The sequence below is a fragment of the Diplotaxodon limnothrissa genome, linkage group LG7 (assembly GCF_057381915.1).
Source record: "Diplotaxodon limnothrissa isolate DT_005_m linkage group LG7, D_limnothrissa_male_GT1.1, whole genome shotgun sequence".
Lineage (NCBI taxonomy): Eukaryota > Metazoa > Chordata > Actinopteri > Cichliformes > Cichlidae > Diplotaxodon > Diplotaxodon limnothrissa.
The window spans coordinates 60,981,463-61,001,893 of record NC_140602.1 but is presented as its reverse complement, the minus strand read 5'-3'; the positions used below and the strand labels follow the sequence as shown (position 1 = coordinate 61,001,893).

Sequence of the window (20,431 nt, the reverse complement as noted above, 5' to 3'; positions counted from 1 at the left end):
GTTATTTCTTGGTAGTAAAAACATACCGTCATTTAGACTGTGCAGACTTTAAATACATGGTTTGAAATGTGAATTTACACTGAAACGACATGGTCCCCTTTTAAAAACAAAGTCATAAAATGATGGACACTGAGCATCTAGCTGACCTTCTATTAATCATCTAAACAAGAAAAAAAAACAGCCTAAGGACAAAACTAATATTAACATTTACGAAAAGTTTATAATTAAAGAGGCACCACAGCATGATATGGAAAGACAAGGTCACACCATTAAGAAAAAAAGTCCAGGTTTTATTGTGTATCGTGGCTGTAGTCCATGTTTAACTGCCAGATGTGTGTGAAAGAGAGAGAAGAGAGAGAGAAAATAAGCGGGGTCAGAGCAAAACACAGCAATGTCAACCTTTGTCATCCATGAGCAAATGAATCATGGCAAAGTTAACAGTTGTGTAAAGGAAGATAAAACTCTATTTAACACACTAAGGCGAGCTAATGTAAACACACAAGTGGCATCTAAAAACAAATATGTGAAAAGGAAACTGAAGAAGCCATCTTTGAACCCGAACATGGGACTACAAACCAGTCAACAACAGTGCTAACAGAACTGAGTTGACAGCAGTGGAGTCAACAGTAGAGTAGAATGGGTTAGAGTAGAGTAAAGAGGCGAGCAGAGCGGAGTTAATGGCATCGGTCAGCTGTTTGTCCTTCGGGTGGCTTGAGTATTGTAATGAGGGGGTTCCCAGCATCATGCAGATCAGCAGAGTGGCAGACAGGGGCGTTTGATTGGTCAGCCGGCTCTCAGCAAAGAAACACGTTGCAGTTCTACAGGCTGGGCTGGTCTGAAAACCCGTCTGGATGAGGTTCAGTGATTGACATCTAGAATCTGGTGTTTGCTTGTTTGTCAACACAGGCGTGAATGAAACAGCCGGGAGGGAGGGATGAGTGCTCTCTCTTCTCCTCCCTCCATACTTCACACAGTGACCTTCACTATGGCTGCCCCTGCCCGCCAAAGTGGAGACGCAGGTTAACCGAAATTGTGAATGGCCAGCCTGAACATGTCATTGGTGCACACCCATGCATCGTTAATGTTCTTCAGGATGAAACTCTGATGGAAACCCATAATGGGGTCTTCATCTGCCTGCAAACACACACACAGATGTCAAAGCTGTTATTGATTGAGGCTAGTTCATCAAAAGGTACACATTTAGAGTAAAGAACACCTGCTACAACAAAATTATACTGTTATTCGTATTGGTTTTTATTGAACTGGATGCCTCCGTTTCATACTGTCAGACACAGCAGAAATAGAATAGAATAGAATTCAACTTTATTGTCATTGCACATGCACAGGTACAGGGCAACGAAATGCAGTTTGCATCCATCTAGAAGTGCTTTAGTGATATAGATATATTACAATATATATTAGCAATAGTATAGATATGTAAGTATATTACAGAAATACACCAATGGAACAGTAAAATCGGTACAGTGTATGGTGATCAGTAAATACTCCTACAAATATCACTTTAAGAAACATTTTTGAGTAGGTAGAAACGATTTTTCAGAATGTAAACAGAGACTCTGTTCACAGGAAAGCTAGCTTTGCCTTAAAAATTTCAACAGTTCTTTCTAGTGTGGTGTGTACCCAGTCATCTAGATACTTGTTACTGACTAATGAGGCCAACAGAAATACCAGTCATCAAAATTATTGTGATTTTAATAATCTATAGCCACAGTTAACATCTGGGTCTAGGATATGTCAGAAGTGTACATCTATTCACGTCTCTCTCCATTTCATATGCATGTCTGTGTCAAAGTAACCTGCCATATAATCACTCGCCTGAAGCAATGCAGGTATGCATACCCGCAAAAGAAGGCTGCCGGTGCTAGCACTGCTAACATTAACCACACTTTGCAAACTATCCTAAAAATCTATTTTTGTATTTTTTACCATGAGGTATAAAGTGTGAACTATGGAAAGTTTAAATCTCGAATGGAACCATAAGCCTTCCCCCTTGCTGATCATTGCTTCCTGATCCAAGCAGATTTAAAGAAATGTAAATGCCTTAAATGTATTTAAAGAATAGACAACCTGTTGTTGCCTTTCTAGGCTTTGTTGTTTGTGTGACTGGTATTTTACCAAGTTAAACCAGACTATTGTCATACAGCAACTGAGATAAAGTCAGTGTGTTTTGTTCATTTTTCGCTAGTGGAGTCAAGAGGCCTGTACCTCAAGCAGTTTTCCAGGTAATATCAGGGTTAACCCTGGATTTCTTTGTACAGTGAGGGCTGTAAACTCCTTACCAGTGTATATCACCATACTATGTCCAAACATTCTGAAAAATCAGTTCTCCTAAAAGCAGTGTCACCATGCTGGAAGATTTCACAGACCTCAATGAGTAGATAGGAGAGTTAAAAAAAATTTATTAATCTTTTTTAAAATGGCATCTAAAGTTAATCTTTTCTTGATAAGCCTAAGTAATGAATTTTAGGTTAGACCCAACTTTATTCTTTGATCTTTTTTGTGACCTGTAAGCAATTTTAAAACTATTTTATTGCTCCATAAGCATTAATATATGATCTACACCTATATGCATTTGATGACCTTATATCAAATTTACACATAGATTAAGCCTACATTTGAATTCAATTTCTGTTTTTCCTATATAATTTTTTACTCTGACTGTTCCGTTTATAGAATACAAACTGCCCTTTAAAATATTAATTTAATTAAATACTCAATTATGATCCATCAGATCATCCCATGTCTTAATAATAAAGTTGTAATATTGATGGGTTTGGTAATTTGCACAGGGTGTATTTTTGTCATCATTCTTTCATGGCTTCAAATAACAAACAATAACAAAACTTTATTAATATAGCTGCAGTCTTCCAGTTTTATTGACTAAAGCACTTAAAGCTCATACATTGATTCTTCCTCTTTAACGCTAAACTACTGTACAGTGCTTTTCCTCTCAAAGCACTGTTTTGCTGTTACTTTCAGTCTGTGATATGTATTTAACCTCTTCATATTTTTCCCCATATTATATTTTATTTATTTATTTATTTTTAAATCAGACACTCTGCTGTCAGTACACTTAATCCATAATTGTGTCTGATCAAATGCTGCCAACACCATCCTATTCAAGTAATTACAGTCTAAATTGGTAAACACTGTGTTAATAGCCCAGCTTTCTGTGATCAGTCATCCTTACTGCCATTGTTAGGGTAAGTGAATCCAGATAACACAAAGATACCCTGGGCGTGTAGATATGCTAAATACAGCTTAAAAATAAGAAAAATTACCAAATTTCCCATCACCCGAAGAACTGAAAATCCTATAAAATACTTTAGATCAAAGTGTCCCCACAGAAGTAGAACCACCCTGCTGTTTCCTAGTGGGGCTAATGTGGCTAACATAATTATTAACTTTGATCTCACACACACACACACACACACACACACACACACACACACACACACACACACACACTCTGAGGAAAAATTAAATGTTGAGGGAGGACTATAAATTGAGCACAAATTGTGCAAGGAGTGATTTATAACCAGCAGAGAGGTACTGGGTGTGTATTTCTGAGTTTATGTGGTTTTATGCGCTTCAGTGCCAGTAAACTTAGCTGGCTTTCTGTTAGCCATGTGCATTGGTTTGCTTCTGTCCTACATCCGACACTCATTTTAACACAGCTGAACTCACAGTAAATTTTTTCTCATTTAAAAATATCTGTTATTGTTGTCGGACAACAGAAAAACTAAAACACAGACACTGACATGCACTGTTAAAGACTGAGCTCTTTAGGGAGTAAATTAGTTATACTAGAGGCATATATCATGGCTAAAACAAACAAACAAAAATCAGAATTGTATTTTGGACCAAAACTTGAAATATACATTTAGGGGACATCTGGAACTATATTAATATTTCTTGAAGTGGCCTTTATAATCTGAACTGAATGCGGTAAATGGTTTCAAATTACTCTTAGGGATACTATATGTAATATTTGTATGGACAATGTTTCACTTCAACAATTAAATATTCCTCAATTTTTACTTTTCTGAGCGCTTTCTTACTTTTAGACTTATCGACAAGTCTCATTTCTTCTCCTTAAGAAAAAGAAGAGAGAGAAAAAAAAAGATCCGTAGTTTGAACCCAGTTCAGCTGAAGAGAATGAAGAAAACTGACTGGGGTACCACCAACTGCCAACATGATGGGAACAAAAAGTCAGTTGAAAGTTACGTTATCATTTACTGGATTAACATTTTTGCCTAAAAAGTGCTTCAAATCCAGTTTCTACATTAAACACACACACGCTCACACACTAAAATCTTTCTCATCATGTTCAACCTATAAATTGTAGTTTTAAATTAAGAAGCACTGATCAGATCCTGGAAGAATAAGGGAAACAACCTCATTTACTGTATAGCTCAATGTGTGACAATTTAGCTGTAAAACAGTGAATCCTGTCACGCTCCATTCAATGACATCATGATAGTGCTACTTACTTTAAGCTGTCCTACAACCATACTCAAGATGCAGCTGTCTGGAGTTGGCTGATGGTCCTGCGCCGTTATACTATGCGCTATTTTCTGAAATGGGAGACTCTGGTCCAAACAGATAATGAAAATACACAAGAGAAAGATTAATACAGGTATATCAGGCAGTGAAAACATTTACTTAAGATGTGTCTGAAGTATTCCAAACTATTTTGATATAAATGTTACATATAGAGATTTGATAATCACTACAGCTGTGTACATTAGCCATCTTCTTTTAATGATCACATATCACAGTTTAACCTGGTTTCTAGTGTGCATGAGCTTACACTGCCACTACACATCTCACTTAAGCCACTAACCACCTGTTGCATGCATGTGACCTCTGTATAAGACAATAGGTTAGCAAATGTACTCACAGCGAGTTTCTCGACAATTGCTCTTTTTCCCTGGTACTGCTGTCCTTCCCACGTAAGGCATGATGCATCGATCTGTGTAGACAGTGGGAAAGAGTGATCAGCACAAAAGTGGAAGAGGATGTAATGTGCAGATGAAAACCCACATCATGACTCAGCAGATTCCTTAAACATCATCAATTAGACACTGACATGTACAGTTTAAAATCACAGATTGTTACAACCAACGTAATTATTTTGTCAGGGTTTTTGGGCTGCGTTGATGTTAAAAAGTGCCTTATGTAAATGCTTTGATTCATAAAACGGAACCTGCACAATCATTTTAATAAGTAGGTTTGTTTAATGACTTTTCCTTTTTGAGACCTTTTTTTCCCCAAATCAGGAATGTGAACACAGCACATAGAAAAAGACTCATTTTCCTACTCATTAAATCACTCATAGAATGAGTGCCCTGAGGGCCATATAATGACACAGGGCTAAAGCTAGGGGTTACTCAATGTTCTGATTATTGAATAATACCTGTACAATGTATAGACAAGACTGCTTATTTTTGTTTCAAGACAGATTTTATTATATACAAACCAATTTCATCATAAAAATAAAAACATTTTCAACAGAAGTTCCACACATTTGAAAAGATGGAGTCAAAGAACACAAAATGTGACAGTTTCTGTCAACTAAACTAAGAACTTATTGACAAGCTGTTTACCTTTGTGCTTTTGGCAGCACTTTGTAATTATATAATCACAAGTTCTCAACTATAGAGGGAAAAAAAATTCAATCCAAAGATCCATGGCTTGCAAATGTGCATGGTATGTGCGAGTGAAAACAACATGCTTCCAAATAATAATCATCATGACCACAAGCATCATCACAACTTCAGGAGTAAGTCTGACAATGCAAGGCTGATGTCTAGACCTGCTCGATTATCAAAATCCAGATATATTCTGGTCAATATTGGACAATTATTCACTGGCTCTAGAAACTTTTACACCTTTATGTTTTAAAATGCTTCCTAACAGTGAATTCCCTTAAACTGGAAATGTATTTCATGTGTGCATATTAAAAAAAAGTGAACTAAACAAAACATGCTACTACGTAGACAGGAGGGATTTGGGGTAAAAATCAACACAAAAACGAAGGACTTTTTAGAAAACACTATTCTTTTCATTAACCATGTTTTCTGAATCAGTCTTGTCGCATTGTTTAGAACTAAATGACAGCAAAACTGAGGCTATTTTATTCAGCCCCCCCAGCCCCACAAACATCTTCATTGAGTTACTTGTTCATTTATCCAGATATGTCGATGCTGTCATTAAAAATCTTGGTGCTTTAATTTCCTTAACTTTTAACAATCAAATCAGGAATTCTGTCAAAAGCTGCTTGACAACATTCACCAACTGAGAACCATCACTAAACGAAAACTAGTTTTGTATCTAAAGAACTAAAGCGTTATCCATGCCTTTATCACCTCTCAGCTGGACTACTGCAATTCCCTGTGTGTAGGATTGCCCAATTGCACTTTCTTTCATTTACAGATGGTTCAAAGCGCAGCTGCTCATCTCATAAGAGTGAGCAAAGCTGTTTTAGCTAAGCTGCCCTGGCAACCTGCAAAGTTTTAAATATATTTAAACATTATTTGTTTTAAAGCCCTCTGTGGATTAGCTCAACAAATATATTACAGATCTTTTAACTCCACATCACGTCACTGAGGTCATCATCACAATAACTTCTCTTGGTGTCCTTTTCTCACATAAAAACTAAAAACGACCAAAACTTTGCAAATATTGCCCCTGGGCTCTCGAACTGTCTGCCACTTCTATTTATTTATTTTTTAACTGTTGTCTGACATATTTCTCAATTATAATTTTTAATATGTTCCCTGTCTGTTATGCAAGCTGTGTTTGTAATTGTAAAACACTTTAAAATGTGCCATATACATAAAGTGACCTGACTGGACAATACCTAAATCATTAGGATTATAAACTCAAAATTAAGGAAAGTGAGATTATTACAGCAAAAGTTTACTCATAAACACCTACATAAGACAAGTCCAACTCACATATATAGATCCCAGTTGTGATCTGTCAGAGTCAAACATCTGATAGTAGTGCTGCACAAAGCTGGATCCTATCTGCTCCCACAAAGGCTGGTCCACCATCCTGAATCACCCTGCAACTCACACTGAGCGTGTGGGAGAGAGCGAATCAGACAAACGTAATGAGATAAGAAAAGGGGCAATTCATAGAAAAAACAACAACAACAGCACCACCACCAGCAGCAGCCTCCCACTTATATCAAAACTAATTTATAGTCACCAGATGTCAACATAAGCTTCAGATTTCTGAAAAAACTCTTGGACAGCCCTCACTACCATAATTCAAGACAGTATTCTGGGATGTTTTATAGAATCAAGCTCTTAAAGCAGCAAACAGTACAATAAACTGTACAGTACACACATTGTTTTGATTTCTGTTTTTTTTTTTTTTTTTTTTTAAAGAAAAATATGTTTTTAACTAAAGACTCCAAAAAAAATAGCATATAGATCCCATTTCATTGAGAAAAATAAATGTTAAAATTACTTAACTGAATAAGCCAAAGTATATTTTACTGCAACGGATCCCTCCGCTCGGGTGACACTGACAGCCCAAGTCATGTGCTCCCACATAACGATACACGGCTGCTACTGGAACAATCCGAGCGCTCTGCACATTAGCAGTAGACTGCGAGCAGCATACCCCGAATTGCGACCACACATAAGTTGTTCAGGGCCCCCGTAAATATAGTCAGAAGTAAGGGGGGATTGAGGAAATATGAGCAAGTAACGTTAATGTACGGAAAAGCTAATTTTTAACTACTTAACTCTAGCTAACTAGCTGCTGCTAGCTTGTGTCATGTTTGCTAATGTTGACTCAGCCTGTGCTAGCACAGACAGTTCACATACGTAGCATGTCTCCTCGCCAGCCAATGTTAGGCGTCAGATAAATTATATTTCCAGGCGTTAGCTGATCGGCCAGCTGGTAGTGGCCTGTTCACCAGTTGCTAAAAATACCCCGTCTGCTTTGAGTGTTCATACCTCTTGCGGGCCCGCGCGTACAGCTCTGGAACACCGAAGCAGCTACTCTACATAGGCGTGTCCACCGTTAGCCCCAAACCGGCCAATAGCAACCGATTTAACAACTTATACCGCCTCGGGCTTTTTCGAATGTCAGATTAAACTAGTGCTTTTTGTTTTCGAGCATGTTTCCATTCACTATTTTGTAAGCGGGCACCATAAAAACTAGTAATAAAAACTTACCTCTTACGCCGAGGCCGGCTGCACGATCGCACAGTGCAATGTCTGCTCCGCTACGAGGGTACGTACAAAAAGCCGTAAAAGGCCCGATGCATTATGGGGATTGTAGTATGCTCAATTTTCTTGTCTGTCGCCTTTTACATAATACAGCCACATTCTGATACATACTATATTCAGAAGTGTGTCATGTCATTTATGATTGTGTAAACTGCTTGCTTTTATGTTGCTTTTATTATTCTACTGTGTACAGTGTCTTTGAGTGTTCTGAAAGGCGCTTTCAAATAAAATGTATTATGATTATTATTATGATTATTATTATGATTATTATTATTATGTCCAAATCACACGTTTTGATGATTTCTGAAGTGAAAAAAACAAGAAAAACCCATGGAGTAAGAGACAATAAAAATGGTAAGTCAAAAATGGTTTTATTTTATTTGATGTACAAAGATTAAATGTGCTACAGTCATATTTTCATTTAGTGTAAGAAAATTCTGTGTTAACCAGTCTTTAACATCATGTAAACAGTTAAGCAAAGGCTGCAGTGGGACAAAGACACCCAGTTTCAAAGGGAAGTAAATTTGGATGTCATGAGCATAACAATGAAAGGGAATGTTGTATTTCCTAAAAATAGATCCCAAAGGCAGCATGTATAAGGAGAACAGAGTTGGACCCAAAACAGACCCCTGTGGCACACCACAACACATAGGGGCGGAGGAAGAGGAGTATTGCCCAATTTTAATAGAAAATGACCTCTCCGATAAATATGATTTAAAACAAGATAAAACCGTGCCTTTTAGACCAACTACGTGTTCAACTGTGTCAAAGGCGGCAGTCAAATCTAAAAGGAGTAAAACAACAGAGCAACCTTAGTCTACAGTTAAAAGAAGATCATTAAAAACTCGTAAAAGCGCAGTCTCAGTACTGTGACGAGATTTAAAACCAGACTGGAACACTTCACAAATGCCACGAGTGTGTAAAAAGGTCTGAAGTTGCTTGAAAACAACTTTTTCCAAAATTTTGGACATAAAAGACAGTTTAGAAATTGGCCTGAAGTTAGAAAGCACATTTGGATCAAGATTTTTCTTCTTAATAATGGGTTGCACAACAGCATGTTTGAAAACAGCTGGTACACAACCTGATGACACTGAAGTATTTAAAATAAAATACCAGGCCCAATGACATGAAGAGTTTCTTTAAGGAGGAGAGAAGGAAGAATATCTTGTGGGGAATTAGACTGTCTTAAGTGATCAAGTACTTCCTTCAATGCAGAAAAGGTTAAAAACTGCTGAAAAACAACCGAGGTGGATCTAGGTCTAACACTTTTTTCCATTTTTTCTCTGCACATCGGCGTTTGCGTCTGAGAGCGCAGGTGGTTTCATTCAGCCAAGCGGGTGGTTTTATCAGACCTACATTGCACAAAATAGGTTTCGATAATTAAATAAAATATACTAATTTGTTTGAGTTTTATTCAATATAAAGGGTTACTGTCAGTTGCCAGTTCTTGGATTCCTTATATTTGTACAGTCAATCAAAAGGCATTTAAATGCACACTTGATGAATACCACTGACACAGAAATAAATAAATGTATTTTCCTACTATTTTAGTTAATTTCTATAGTTAGCATCTATCTATCTATCTATCTATCTATCTATCTATCTATCTATCTATCTATCTACTGACTTATTTTTACAAATGAAGTGCAGCTTATATGGGTTGTGAACTTTCTTAGAATAAATCCTTGAGATTATATAATAACCCAGTTAATATCAGGTCATTAGGGAATCTTTTATTGAGCCTTAGGTTGCAAAGCATTTTTTAACAGTCAAAGAAATTTTCAAACATGCTATCAGCATTTGAAATATAAAACTGGCAGAGAAAGGTGCTTATCTGGGGTGGACATATTACCATTAGCAGCACATTAACTTATCTCTTTCTGCAGAGCATGGGCTACAACGTCACTGAGCCTCACCGCTTTCCTTGTTTTGGTCCTGCAAGAAATTAAGTTTACTACATGTGTTGCTATCTACTCTCAAGCTATAAGTAACACATGTTTAAATACTTAAATTCTCCCATTATTAGGCTACACAAAACTGCCTGATTACATCAACCCCAAGGTGCTGAGGACCTGTGCTAGCCAGCTGCCTGTGATCCTGAGTCACATTTACAGCCAAAGTTTGAAACAGGAGATGATATCAGTGTTAGGGAAAACATCCTGTCTAGTTCCTGTACCAAAAACCTCAACACTATTAAGAATTTAAAGCCTACTGACCACTTGCCATTACATCATATTTAATGAAGATTGTCGAGAGATAAGTACTGTCCAACATGAAAACATCTCGTGACCCTCTGCAGTTTGCATACAGAAGCTACCAGAAATATTAACAAACATGTCCACCATCTCCTGGATTAATGATTACCTGATACATGTAGACAAACTGCAATTTGGGAGACTGGACGGTACAGTACAGGAGCTCCAAAGGGAACTGTGTCATCTCCATTTGTGCTCACCTTGTACACCTGAGGCTTTCAGTACAATTGTGGTCAATGCAATCTACAGAAATACTCTGACAATTCTGAGGTTGTTGGTTGTATTAGTTGTGGGTGGGAAGAGGAGCACAGAGCACTACTGGGTGACTGGACTGGCCTGGGAGGATTCATCTGCTTCCAAATGTGAATAAGACCAGAGCGACTGTGATCAACTTCAGAGGAAAGAGGACAACTGACCCATGTCTATCCTGGGATAGGATGCTGATGTGGTGGAGGAGTACAAATACAGAGGCATCCATATCAACAACAGGTTGAACTGGAAGACCAACACAGAAGCTGTATCCAAAAAGAGGATGAGCAAGCTCTACTTCCTAATGAAGAGAGCAAAATGAGAGTAAAATCATGGGGATTTTCCATCAGCCAGTTGTAGTGAGCACAATGTACTTTGCTGTGGTGTGCTGGAGAAGAAGCGTCAGAGCTGGTGACTTGGATGTTGTAAATGAATGTATTTTTTTAAGCAGGCTTCTGTAATACAGAATAAATACGATACGAGTATTTCACTCACTGTTAGGAAAGTGGTTTTAAGATTTGATGGTACATTTTCCACTGAATTGTCAAGGAACTGAAGGTAAAGCTTGAAAACTCACAGGTGGTCTCAGTGGCCACAATTTTTAATATTTAATTCAGCATCTTCACAATTTTGATCACATGTTGTGAATTACATCAAGGCTCAAACTTGAGACCCCAGCCACTAAACGCAGGCTCTAAGAGGAGATGGGATCACCACTGTTGCCTGCTTCACCTTGAGATGAGGCCAAACGTGGATCCGTTTCCTCTCCAAAATATGTTGTCCTCTGGGCCTCCCTATACATATGAACACACACATATATACACATGGCTCTCATTTGACAAAGTAAAACAGAACCAGACAGAAAATTACTCATAACCTTCAAGGCTTATCTGAACTGATGGTATAAGGCTAGGCAGTAGTGTATGCTGCACATATTTTAAAGCCCCTTGAGGCAAAATTATGACTTTATGCAGTATAAATAAAACTGACTGTGTGTGTGTGTGTGTGTGTGTGTGTGTGTGTGTGTGTGTGTGTGTGTTTCAATGTATATCTATTTTTATCACCTAGACTCATGGACAGGGAACATGTTGCTCTCAGGGGCATCAGAGGTGACTGGTTCCTCTTGTTGCTGGGACTGAATGTGGCTTTGCTGCTGGGACCCACTCTCATCAGTCTGAAAAACATTTTGGTGGCAATGTTGGTCGTTACTTTTGCTGAGAAGATTGATCCAACTTTCATATTTGTCAGTTTACGATGACATTTGTCAAGCTGTCTCTATTGCTGGAATAGCAGTATCGAGCTTCTGGACCCTAATTTATTCATATTTAGGCTCTTTATCAGCTTTATCAGGTGACATTTATTAGATTAGAGACAGATAGTGACACACACATTACATTTATTAGAATATTCATAGAATTGAAAATCTGTTCAAGTTCTACATACGTAAAGTACCTGGACAGAGGTTGAGACGTGTGTCTTGGCCTGCATGCTGCCTCGTTTGTGGAGTTCCAGCAGTGTGTCATACTCACTCTTTAACTGATCAAAGTCATCCTGGAGTGTCTTCAACTTCACAATAAAAAGAAAAAAAAGTCACCAAAGACTGTTGAGATGTTAAGTCATGAAGTCTATATATAGTATCCAGCATGAGATACCTGAAGCTCGGTCCGTTGGTGTTTCTGTTCAAGGGCGTCCCAGTCACACTGGGGCACAACACCCCAGTACTCTGCGTTCATTCTGTTCAGTTCCTCCTGGGCTTTCCTCAGGTCTTCTCGACACACCTTTAGAGCGAGCTGCAGTTCCACAGGATCCTTCCAATCTAAATGGAAACACATGTAAGAGCATGACACACTTCCCTATAGACATTTATATTTTATAAACATAAAAACATATGTTTTGCTGAGCTCTAGAGGTTACTGTACTTGGGTTTTTCAAATATAGATAATGTTGGGCCTTTTCCATCAAAGAGGTTTTCAAACTTTTTCTGGCATGCCCCACACCAGAAGCTGATCACACGCTACCATCTTTTATCAATTATTTAATAATAATAATACAAAAAGTTGGAAAGTAGTGAAATAAAACTCAAACGAACAGAATTTGCAAACTACTTCTGCAATTTTTTCAATCTCAAAAATAATCTTTTTTATGGAGTTTAACTTTAACTTTCAAATGCAAAATATGGAGTTTAACACAGTTACTTACAGAGTTATTCTCCATTACTACTATAGTTACAGAGAGTCTCTAGTGAGTCACTGGAAATGTTTCCTAAGGAATACCATCCAATAAAGATACTGACAGTTTCAACGTTTAAACAAATTATTATTTTCAGTATCACTTAAAGGGTATCAATTGTTTTTCCTTTAATTCCATCGTACATATATTGTTGCTATGGTGACTCCTCATATTAACCTTCAAATCATTTGGTCAGCGTGTGAGAAAGTAATCCCTTTGATAAATAAAATAAAATTAATTAATTAATTAATCCCAATAAAGAATATGTTATATTGTCTTAAAACCATACATGTTTATTTTGGGAAGAAATCACATCTAAATTCACATTTAAAAAAAAAAGGACCTTAAGTTATTTTCAGTTCACTGTTAACTAGTTAAAGATGTAATAGATGTTGTTATACCTGTACTTTTGTCTGCAGAACGCTGCTCCTTCACACTACTTCTTGTCATGTCATTGAGCTGCCAAATCAGCAACCTGCGAGCATCACGCTCCTCCCGGTACTGCAGATACTGGTCAGACAGTTCTGACTGCAGATGATCCACCTTAAGAGGAACAACAGGCAATGGGGTGACTGATACGATAATTGATGGATGCATTTCCTTTATGCGCAGGGTTGTGTGTATGCTTTCATGCCCTTAAGCTTTTATGCTTTCATAAAAGCTTTCATGGCCTTAAAAGTCACATGTCTTGATGCATTCTCAATCATCCAGATAAATAAATCTCCAAAAGTTGATTCTGTTCATCTAGACGTAGCGTTTTCAGTGGGAGAAACGTTTTGTCACTCATCCAAGTGACTAAAAGTCACATGATTAATTAAACAAAAATAAAATTAAAAGTATGCCATTTACCACTGCCTGCACTGTCTTCTCTCTCTTTCTCATGGCTTCAATCTCCTCCTTTAGCTTCTGCTTCTCCATTTTCAAGGCAGCAATCTCAGCCTGCTCCTCTGCCCAGCGAGCTTGAATCTTTCTGTCACATTCCTCTGTCACCAGCCTCAGATGGGACTGCAGTGGTTCCAGCTTTTTGATTTGTTCTCCCTGATGAACTGAAAAGATGTATACAATGCATGCATTACAACAAATAATCAACTCCCTGATATAAAGTCTTTATACAAAGAAAAGCTAACCTCTACAAACTTCATCTTTTTACTGAATAGACAATTAGTTTTAACTAGGTGAGAATAACATGTTGAAACCAACTCTTTCTATGCTACAATAGAACTTATCATTTTACTGCCTACACAAACTGCTAGGACCTTTTAGAAGGCTATTGGAATCTAGTGGAATCCTTTCCACTAATTTTATTAACTTCTTAACCCAGATTTGCTCTCACAAATGCTGAGTTGAATCCTTAACAAACAACAAAGAAAAGTGTATGACTATGTATAGGATGATTTAGAAGAAAACACTCAAAAGTGAATGGCAAAGAGACAGAATAGTACCTGGAGAAGACTCAAAATTATTAATATAGTTACTGAATATTAAAGTCACAAAGTTTTGAGAAATTAATTCAGAATAATACATTTTTTTTTACAAAGAAATATATTGCCTTACTTTGCAAGGCTGGATGGAACCACGCTGGTTGCTGTGTATTATGACTGCAAGAAAGGGCTAATCAAATTATATTTTTCTGTCTCTAAAGAGATATCTACATTGTTGTTACTATTATACACCCTCTCTTTGCATGTTCATTTGAACCAATAAATTTAGTTTGATGTAAGACATTTACCACTTAGATGTGAGAGAATATTGATATTTATGTATTGTAAATATAAAACTTTAATTTATTTAATTCTATACCCAAAGGTTTTATTTTTCTGTTTTTCCCAAAAACCTTGTGGGACGCCATTTCTAATCTGCTTCAAAACCTTGTCAAATCTGTTATAAATTGTTTTTTTAAATAGCATTTTTATAAAATCTATACAAATCAGACTAGCTTTCTCACTGACCAAAGGTGTTTTCATATTCCTTTTTAATGGCAGACAGAAGGGGTTGGTAAGTTTTGAAGGCAGTGATGAAACATTCAAATGCATTGCGGTAGACCTGTAGGCAAAGTAGAGTAAGATTGTAAGTACTTAGACTGCAGCAAGAAAATACGTATATATCTTCTAAACATAAATACAATCAACAAAAACATTTCACCTGAAGTTTCAGCTCCTGAAATTTTGGCTCATGTGGGTCGATAGTATGAAGCTCCTTGCTCACATAGTTCTCCAGCTGCATCAGAAGTTGTGGCTTTCTGTTTGGGCCTGCATAAAAGTAACTGCCTCCTGTCCAGCACTACATGATTGGTCACACAAAAGCACACACAGTACTGTGAAAGGAACTTTCCTGTGACACTGAAAGATAAAGTTTATAAAGATGCCATGAAGTTCTTAGATGATCTTTATACCAATTAAAAGACTTTAGATGTTGGCAGGACAAAGTCAGATTGCTGTTTGTGTAATGTTACCTGATTTACGTACCTTTCTCGTTGCACATGGTTGGACAGATACACCACCAGCACTTTCCTCTTCATGTCCTTCCTCTGATGTCTGGGCTGTGTAACTTTGTAGATTGTATTCATATGTAAGTCTAATATGCAAACAACAAAGTCAGTCTGCCTTAAACGTACTTTAAATAAGCTTTGAAATACAAATGTATTTATACATAAAAACAAACGTAGCATGATTTTTGGTGTAAATGGAAGTCATTTCATCACTTGCCTTGTTTTTTGTGACGGTGTTAGAGGTGGAAATTTTATATCTTTGTTTGGTGACATTTATAGCTTTGATATAAGGGGTAGACAATAACAAACACTTAGCCCGTTTGAAACTGTTGTATTTCGTCAGTTTAACTCAATGAGATCGGCTTTAGCGTCGCACAGCACAACATTTGAAGCAGGGTTTCCATGGTAACGACGACTGACTACGCAACAAGACCCCACGTAGTTGCCCGGTGTGCGCCTAACTAATTTTCAAAATGGCAATGATTTTATCTGCTCAACTCAATCATTAACTTTGATATATAATAACTAATATATGGTAACGTGTTTTATAAAGGCTATTTCACATATCTGCTATATTAATTACAATATAATAAAACTTAGTAAACAACACAGTGTTTTTATGAACAGGCACATATTTCGCCGAGGAAATAACACTGCTATTAATACTGTAAAAATACCCTTTAACTTACAAATAAATACAAGTTTTACCATGTAAAGTTCAAATTTAAATTATATAACATTCTGAAAACGTGTGTAAGTTTAACAGACGAAAACTACATTTCCTAGCCCCTATCTCACTGGAAGGCCCTAAACCCGTCTAACAGTAGTGGAACTCTGTAGTCATTTCTAGTGACATTAGCATAAAAGCGAGCGTGCAGCTGAACTACAGTACCCATACGACACTATTTCAGCCTACAGTACATTCTGCTGCTTATCCGGGGATGTCACACCGCTGCTATTTTCTCCCCTCAGTCCCTCTCACTCTCAGCCTACAGCTCCAGCGGACTGACACTGGGCTTTGGATAGAAAGAAACGAACAATAAGATACAAAAACAGGAGGCCAAAAAAAATGACAGAGCTCGGAGCGGGAAGCCTGCCGCTGGGAGATCCTGCTTTTAATTACCAGGAGCACGAGCTTAACGAGAGGCTGAAGCGGCTTTACCCGGCTGTAAACGAGGAAGAGACCCCTTTACCCCGATCCTGGAGCCCCAAGGATAAATACAGCTACATTGGGCTGTCACAGAACAACCTACGGGTCCATTACAAAGGTTAGAGACCTGCCTCATCACTGATGGGCCTAAGTGTGTAGTCAAAACAGCAGTTCAAATCTGTCTGTGTTGTTGCCGAAGGGGGGGGGGGGGGTCTCTCTCTCTCTCTCTCTCACACACACATACACACTCAGTATGCGATTATGTTGACTGTGTATGTGCGTGTGCAGTCCTGGTAAATCTAGTCTGAGCTGCCTCTCCTGTCCTGTAACCTTGCTTTGTTTCACGAATGAGCAGAGGAATGCCCAGATGGGTGACAGTGAACTCGCTAACCCTGGCCATCGGTCTCATTACCGTCACACTGAAATCTTCAATATCATGGCTCTTCTTTGTTTATTTACTGTTTATGACGTTACTGCTTTGGAGTAAACTCACTGCATCTGACGTTCTCCTCGCTTTGTACTGGAAGGGGACACTGGTAGCAGTAACGACGCATAGTTTATTGGCAAACCCCTGTCTAACTTACGGGAGCTTGCTAACAGAAAGCTGTTAACCAAACACATTACTTAGCCTTGTGGCTAACTAGCTAACGTTAGCCAACTTAGCTGTTCCTAATATTGAATTGAGGACAGTAGGTTCCGAGGTGGACACCAACAGAACTTGTTGTTTTCCAGTGCAGTATCAGTTGAAATATTAACGCTGTACAGTGCTATAGCAAACAGGATAAAATGGCATTGTTTTGTGTTTCTCATGTGATTTCAGAGCAGTGTTCTAGAAGTCTTTTCCAATCATTTTCCCGTCCACCTCCATTCAGATCTGCGTGCCCCGAGCCTAACAACAGTTTCAGGTCCAGTTTCTAGCAGGCAACAGAGGTGCTGCCGTGAGAGGAAGGCCTCTGCGCATTACATTAGGCCAAAATGCACCGTTCTGGTAATAAATCCGGAGTATCGACGGGCTCTGGCATTTTAACGTTAACAGCAACCAGACGGTTCAGTCAGTCTTTCATTCAGATGGATAAAAGCTGACAGCAGGGCTTTTAGCCGTCTCAATTTAGCAACCACCTATATCAAAACAAGGTGACATCCGTGTGACGGCTTCTGTGCTGTTCAGACAAACCTCCCCCCCACACACACACACACACACACACACACCAAAACAGGAAAACACTACAAGACTTTAATCACACACTGTGAAAAATCCCAATTGATAGGCTCCTTTGGGCCCCGTGTAGAAGGTGAGAGGATACAGGCAAGATGTGTAATTCAAAATTAAGGTTGTGTAATCCATTTTGTGAGGTTGATGGAGTGGTGGTCCTACAGTTTGGAAATAGCAGGGAGGGCCTCTTATTTGTAGACTCGGGCCTAATGCCAGATACAACCGCAGATCATTTAATGCATAATTGATCAGGTCCCTGCTGATGAGCAGTTGAATATGAGCTTCCATTCAGTTTATCTGTTATGTTGAGAATGTTGATTTACCTTTTGCTATAATCAGTACTGTTAAGATAATTGTATTCTAGTCTAGAATTACCTAACAGCTCTGGCACTGGCTCAAAGTGGTGTATTGCTGAGGATGAGGGGGGGGGGGTTCTTGTTGAGGTTATGTTGGACATTGAGTCATTATGTTTATGAAAGGTGCACAGATTCAGTGACACTGCACTATTGTTAAGGCATGACATATAAATAGGTTTGTTCTGGAGTGTGTGAGATATTTTTTTCTGCTCCTGGTTGTTCCTGCTCTGTTCCCTCACCCTTGTGGTTTGGATGCTATTTTGACCAGCGTGCCAATTTTCTCTGTTCAAGGCCATGCAGTGTCTACCTAGTCCTGCTGCGCACTGACAGAGATTAATCCTCGCAGCCTCAGCAGCAAGATAGATACTTAAACAAACTTAATGACTTTGTACCAATAAATGCAGCAAATGGTGTTAATTTTTACACCTCTGCAGATGCAAAGATAATTTTATCATTAACTTAGAAATAAAGAGAGGGTTACAGTTGCATAGTAGGAATACATAGTAGGAATAAATCTAATGTTCTGTAACACACCCTATAGCGTTTTCTTTGCACTTTTACACACATAATAAATTCAGCTGCACCCTGATGAAAGACCAAGCTGTTGACTAAGGATTTTGTTGGAATACTAATTGTTTTGCTGTAGATTTATGTTTTATGACTTACAGTAATCACAATGTCAGTGTACCAAGCAAACTTTTAACTGAGCAAAACTTTTCGCAAGCAAATAGTTTCAAAAAAGTCAACTAATCATTTCTTTGACCTTTGAGAGAAGCACTTTAATATATACTGTGAATAACCATAACAAGACTGACGTGGAACTAAAGGAATAGTACGGGATTTCAAATTCACATACTTTACGAAATTTAGTTGAGCAAAAGGAAAGCATTTATCTAAATAGGATCATGATTTTTATTAGGGTTTCATTTATTTCAAACTGCAATCCATTTGTTTGAGCCATGTTGAAATTAAAGTGCACAAATAGAGAAACCTACAGGCTGCACTAGATGCTGCTGCGGAATAGTCGCAACTAAGGCCTCAGTCATTCTCTGTTGTGTACAGACACCAAAAGCTGGAGTAGTAATTGCTGTTATACGTCTTTGAAATCAGATGATAATGACATTTACGTCACTTAGACCCCAGCGTACCTCCCCATTATTACATAAATGAACTGTGGTGTATCACATCTTTGGTAAGCTAAGTTCAGTTCCTCTAGCCACACCCAAGCCTGATTACTGCCACACCCATTTTCAATCAAGAAATCACTTAAATGGGACCTGCCTGACAAAGTGGAGTAGACCAAAATATCCTCAAAGGCCAGACATCATGCCACGATCCAAGGAAATTCAGGAACAAATGAGAAACAAAGTAATTAAGATCTATCAGTCTGGAAAAGGCTATAAACCCATTTCTAAAGCTTTAGATGTCCAACGTACCACAGTGAGAGCCATTATCCAAAAATGGTGAAAACATGAAACCGTGGTGAACCTTCGCAGGAGTGGCCAGCCGACCAAAATTACCCCAAGAGTGCAAGATCGACTTATTCAAGAGGTCACAAAAGAACCCAGAACAACATGCAAAGAACTGCAGGCCTCACTTGCCTCAGTTAAGGTCAGCGTTCACGACTCCACATTAAGGAAAGTGACTGGGCAAACATGGTCTGCATGGCGGGGTTCCAAGATGAAAACCACTGCTGAGCAAAAGGAACAAAAAGGCTCGTCTCAGTTTAGCCAGAAAACATTTTGAAGATCCCCAAGACATTTAGGAAAATTTGTGGACTGATGAGAAAAAACTTAAACTTTTTGGAAGTTGTGTGTCCCATTGCATCTAGTGTAAAAGTAACAGCATTTCTGAAAAGGAACATCATACCACCAGTAAAACAGGGTGGTGGTAGTGTGATATTCTGGAGCTGTTTTGCTGCCTCAGGACCTGGAAGACTTACCGTGGTAAACTGAACCATGAATTCTGTTGTCTGCCAAAACATCCTGAAAGAGAATATCTGGCCATCTGTGTGACCTCAACCTGAAGCACACTTGGGTTTTGGAAGAGGTCAGTGATCCAAAACACTCCAAGTCCACCTCTAAATGGCTTAAGAAAAACAAAATGAAGGCTTTGGAGTGGCCTAGTCAAAGTCCTGACCTGAATCTGATTGAGATGTTGTGGCATGATCTTAAAAAGGCGGTTTATCATGGGAAACCCTCCAATGTGGCTGAATTAA

General features: G+C 38.3%; 3 protein-coding genes across 8 annotated transcripts in view; 1 reads left to right on the top strand and 2 right to left on the bottom strand.

Moving 5' to 3' along the window:
• Nucleotides 1-287: 287 nt before the first annotated feature.
• On the bottom strand, nucleotides 288-8,282 carry nutf2 (nuclear transport factor 2). Of its 3 annotated transcripts, none has more exons than XM_085358594.1 (5): nucleotides 8,220-8,282; nucleotides 6,984-7,105; nucleotides 4,925-4,996; nucleotides 4,515-4,613; nucleotides 288-1,134 (listed from the first exon to the last, which is right to left on the bottom strand). In XM_085358594.1, exons 2-5 carry the CDS (start codon nucleotides 7,080-7,082, stop codon nucleotides 1,021-1,023), a joined length of 384 nt encoding a protein of 127 aa, XP_085214720.1. In that variant the 5' UTR covers nucleotides 7,083-7,105; nucleotides 8,220-8,282; the 3' UTR covers nucleotides 288-1,020. The 3 variants fall into 3 exon arrangements, with proteins under 3 accessions (XP_085214720.1, XP_085214721.1, XP_085214722.1); XM_085358595.1 differs by lacking the exon at nucleotides 8,220-8,282 and adding an exon at nucleotides 7,998-8,051; XM_085358596.1 differs by lacking the exon at nucleotides 288-1,134 and adding an exon at nucleotides 4,077-4,208.
• Nucleotides 8,283-8,710: 428 nt separating this feature from the next.
• Nucleotides 8,711-17,811, bottom strand: tsnaxip1 (translin-associated factor X interacting protein 1). Of its 4 annotated transcripts, none has more exons than XM_085360105.1 (10): nucleotides 15,712-17,811; nucleotides 15,472-15,580; nucleotides 15,149-15,286; nucleotides 14,956-15,049; nucleotides 13,856-14,052; nucleotides 13,408-13,549; nucleotides 12,430-12,593; nucleotides 12,230-12,343; nucleotides 11,842-11,951; nucleotides 8,711-11,571 (listed from the first exon to the last, which is right to left on the bottom strand). In XM_085360105.1, the coding sequence occupies exons 1-10, from the start codon at nucleotides 15,765-15,767 to the stop codon at nucleotides 11,472-11,474; spliced, it is 1,224 nt and encodes a 407-aa protein (XP_085216231.1). In that variant the 5' UTR covers nucleotides 15,768-17,811; the 3' UTR covers nucleotides 8,711-11,471. The 4 variants fall into 4 exon arrangements, 3 of the variants coding, with proteins under 3 accessions (XP_085216231.1, XP_085216230.1, XP_085216229.1); XM_085360104.1 differs by lacking the exon at nucleotides 15,712-17,811 and having other exon boundaries at nucleotides 8,711-11,232; nucleotides 11,510-11,571; nucleotides 15,149-15,345; nucleotides 15,472-15,516; XM_085360103.1 differs by lacking the exons at nucleotides 15,472-15,580; nucleotides 15,712-17,811 and having other exon boundaries at nucleotides 8,711-11,232; nucleotides 11,510-11,571; nucleotides 15,149-15,447.
• ranbp10 (RAN binding protein 10) overlaps nucleotides 16,401-20,431 on the top strand; it is a 45,195-nt gene continuing 41,164 nt past the window's right edge. Inside the window, exon 1 of the mRNA XM_085360102.1 lies at nucleotides 16,401-16,762. Coding sequence (XP_085216228.1) covers nucleotides 16,564-16,762 — 199 coding nt within the window. The 5' untranslated portion in view covers nucleotides 16,401-16,563. The remainder of the gene's footprint in view (nucleotides 16,763-20,431) is intronic.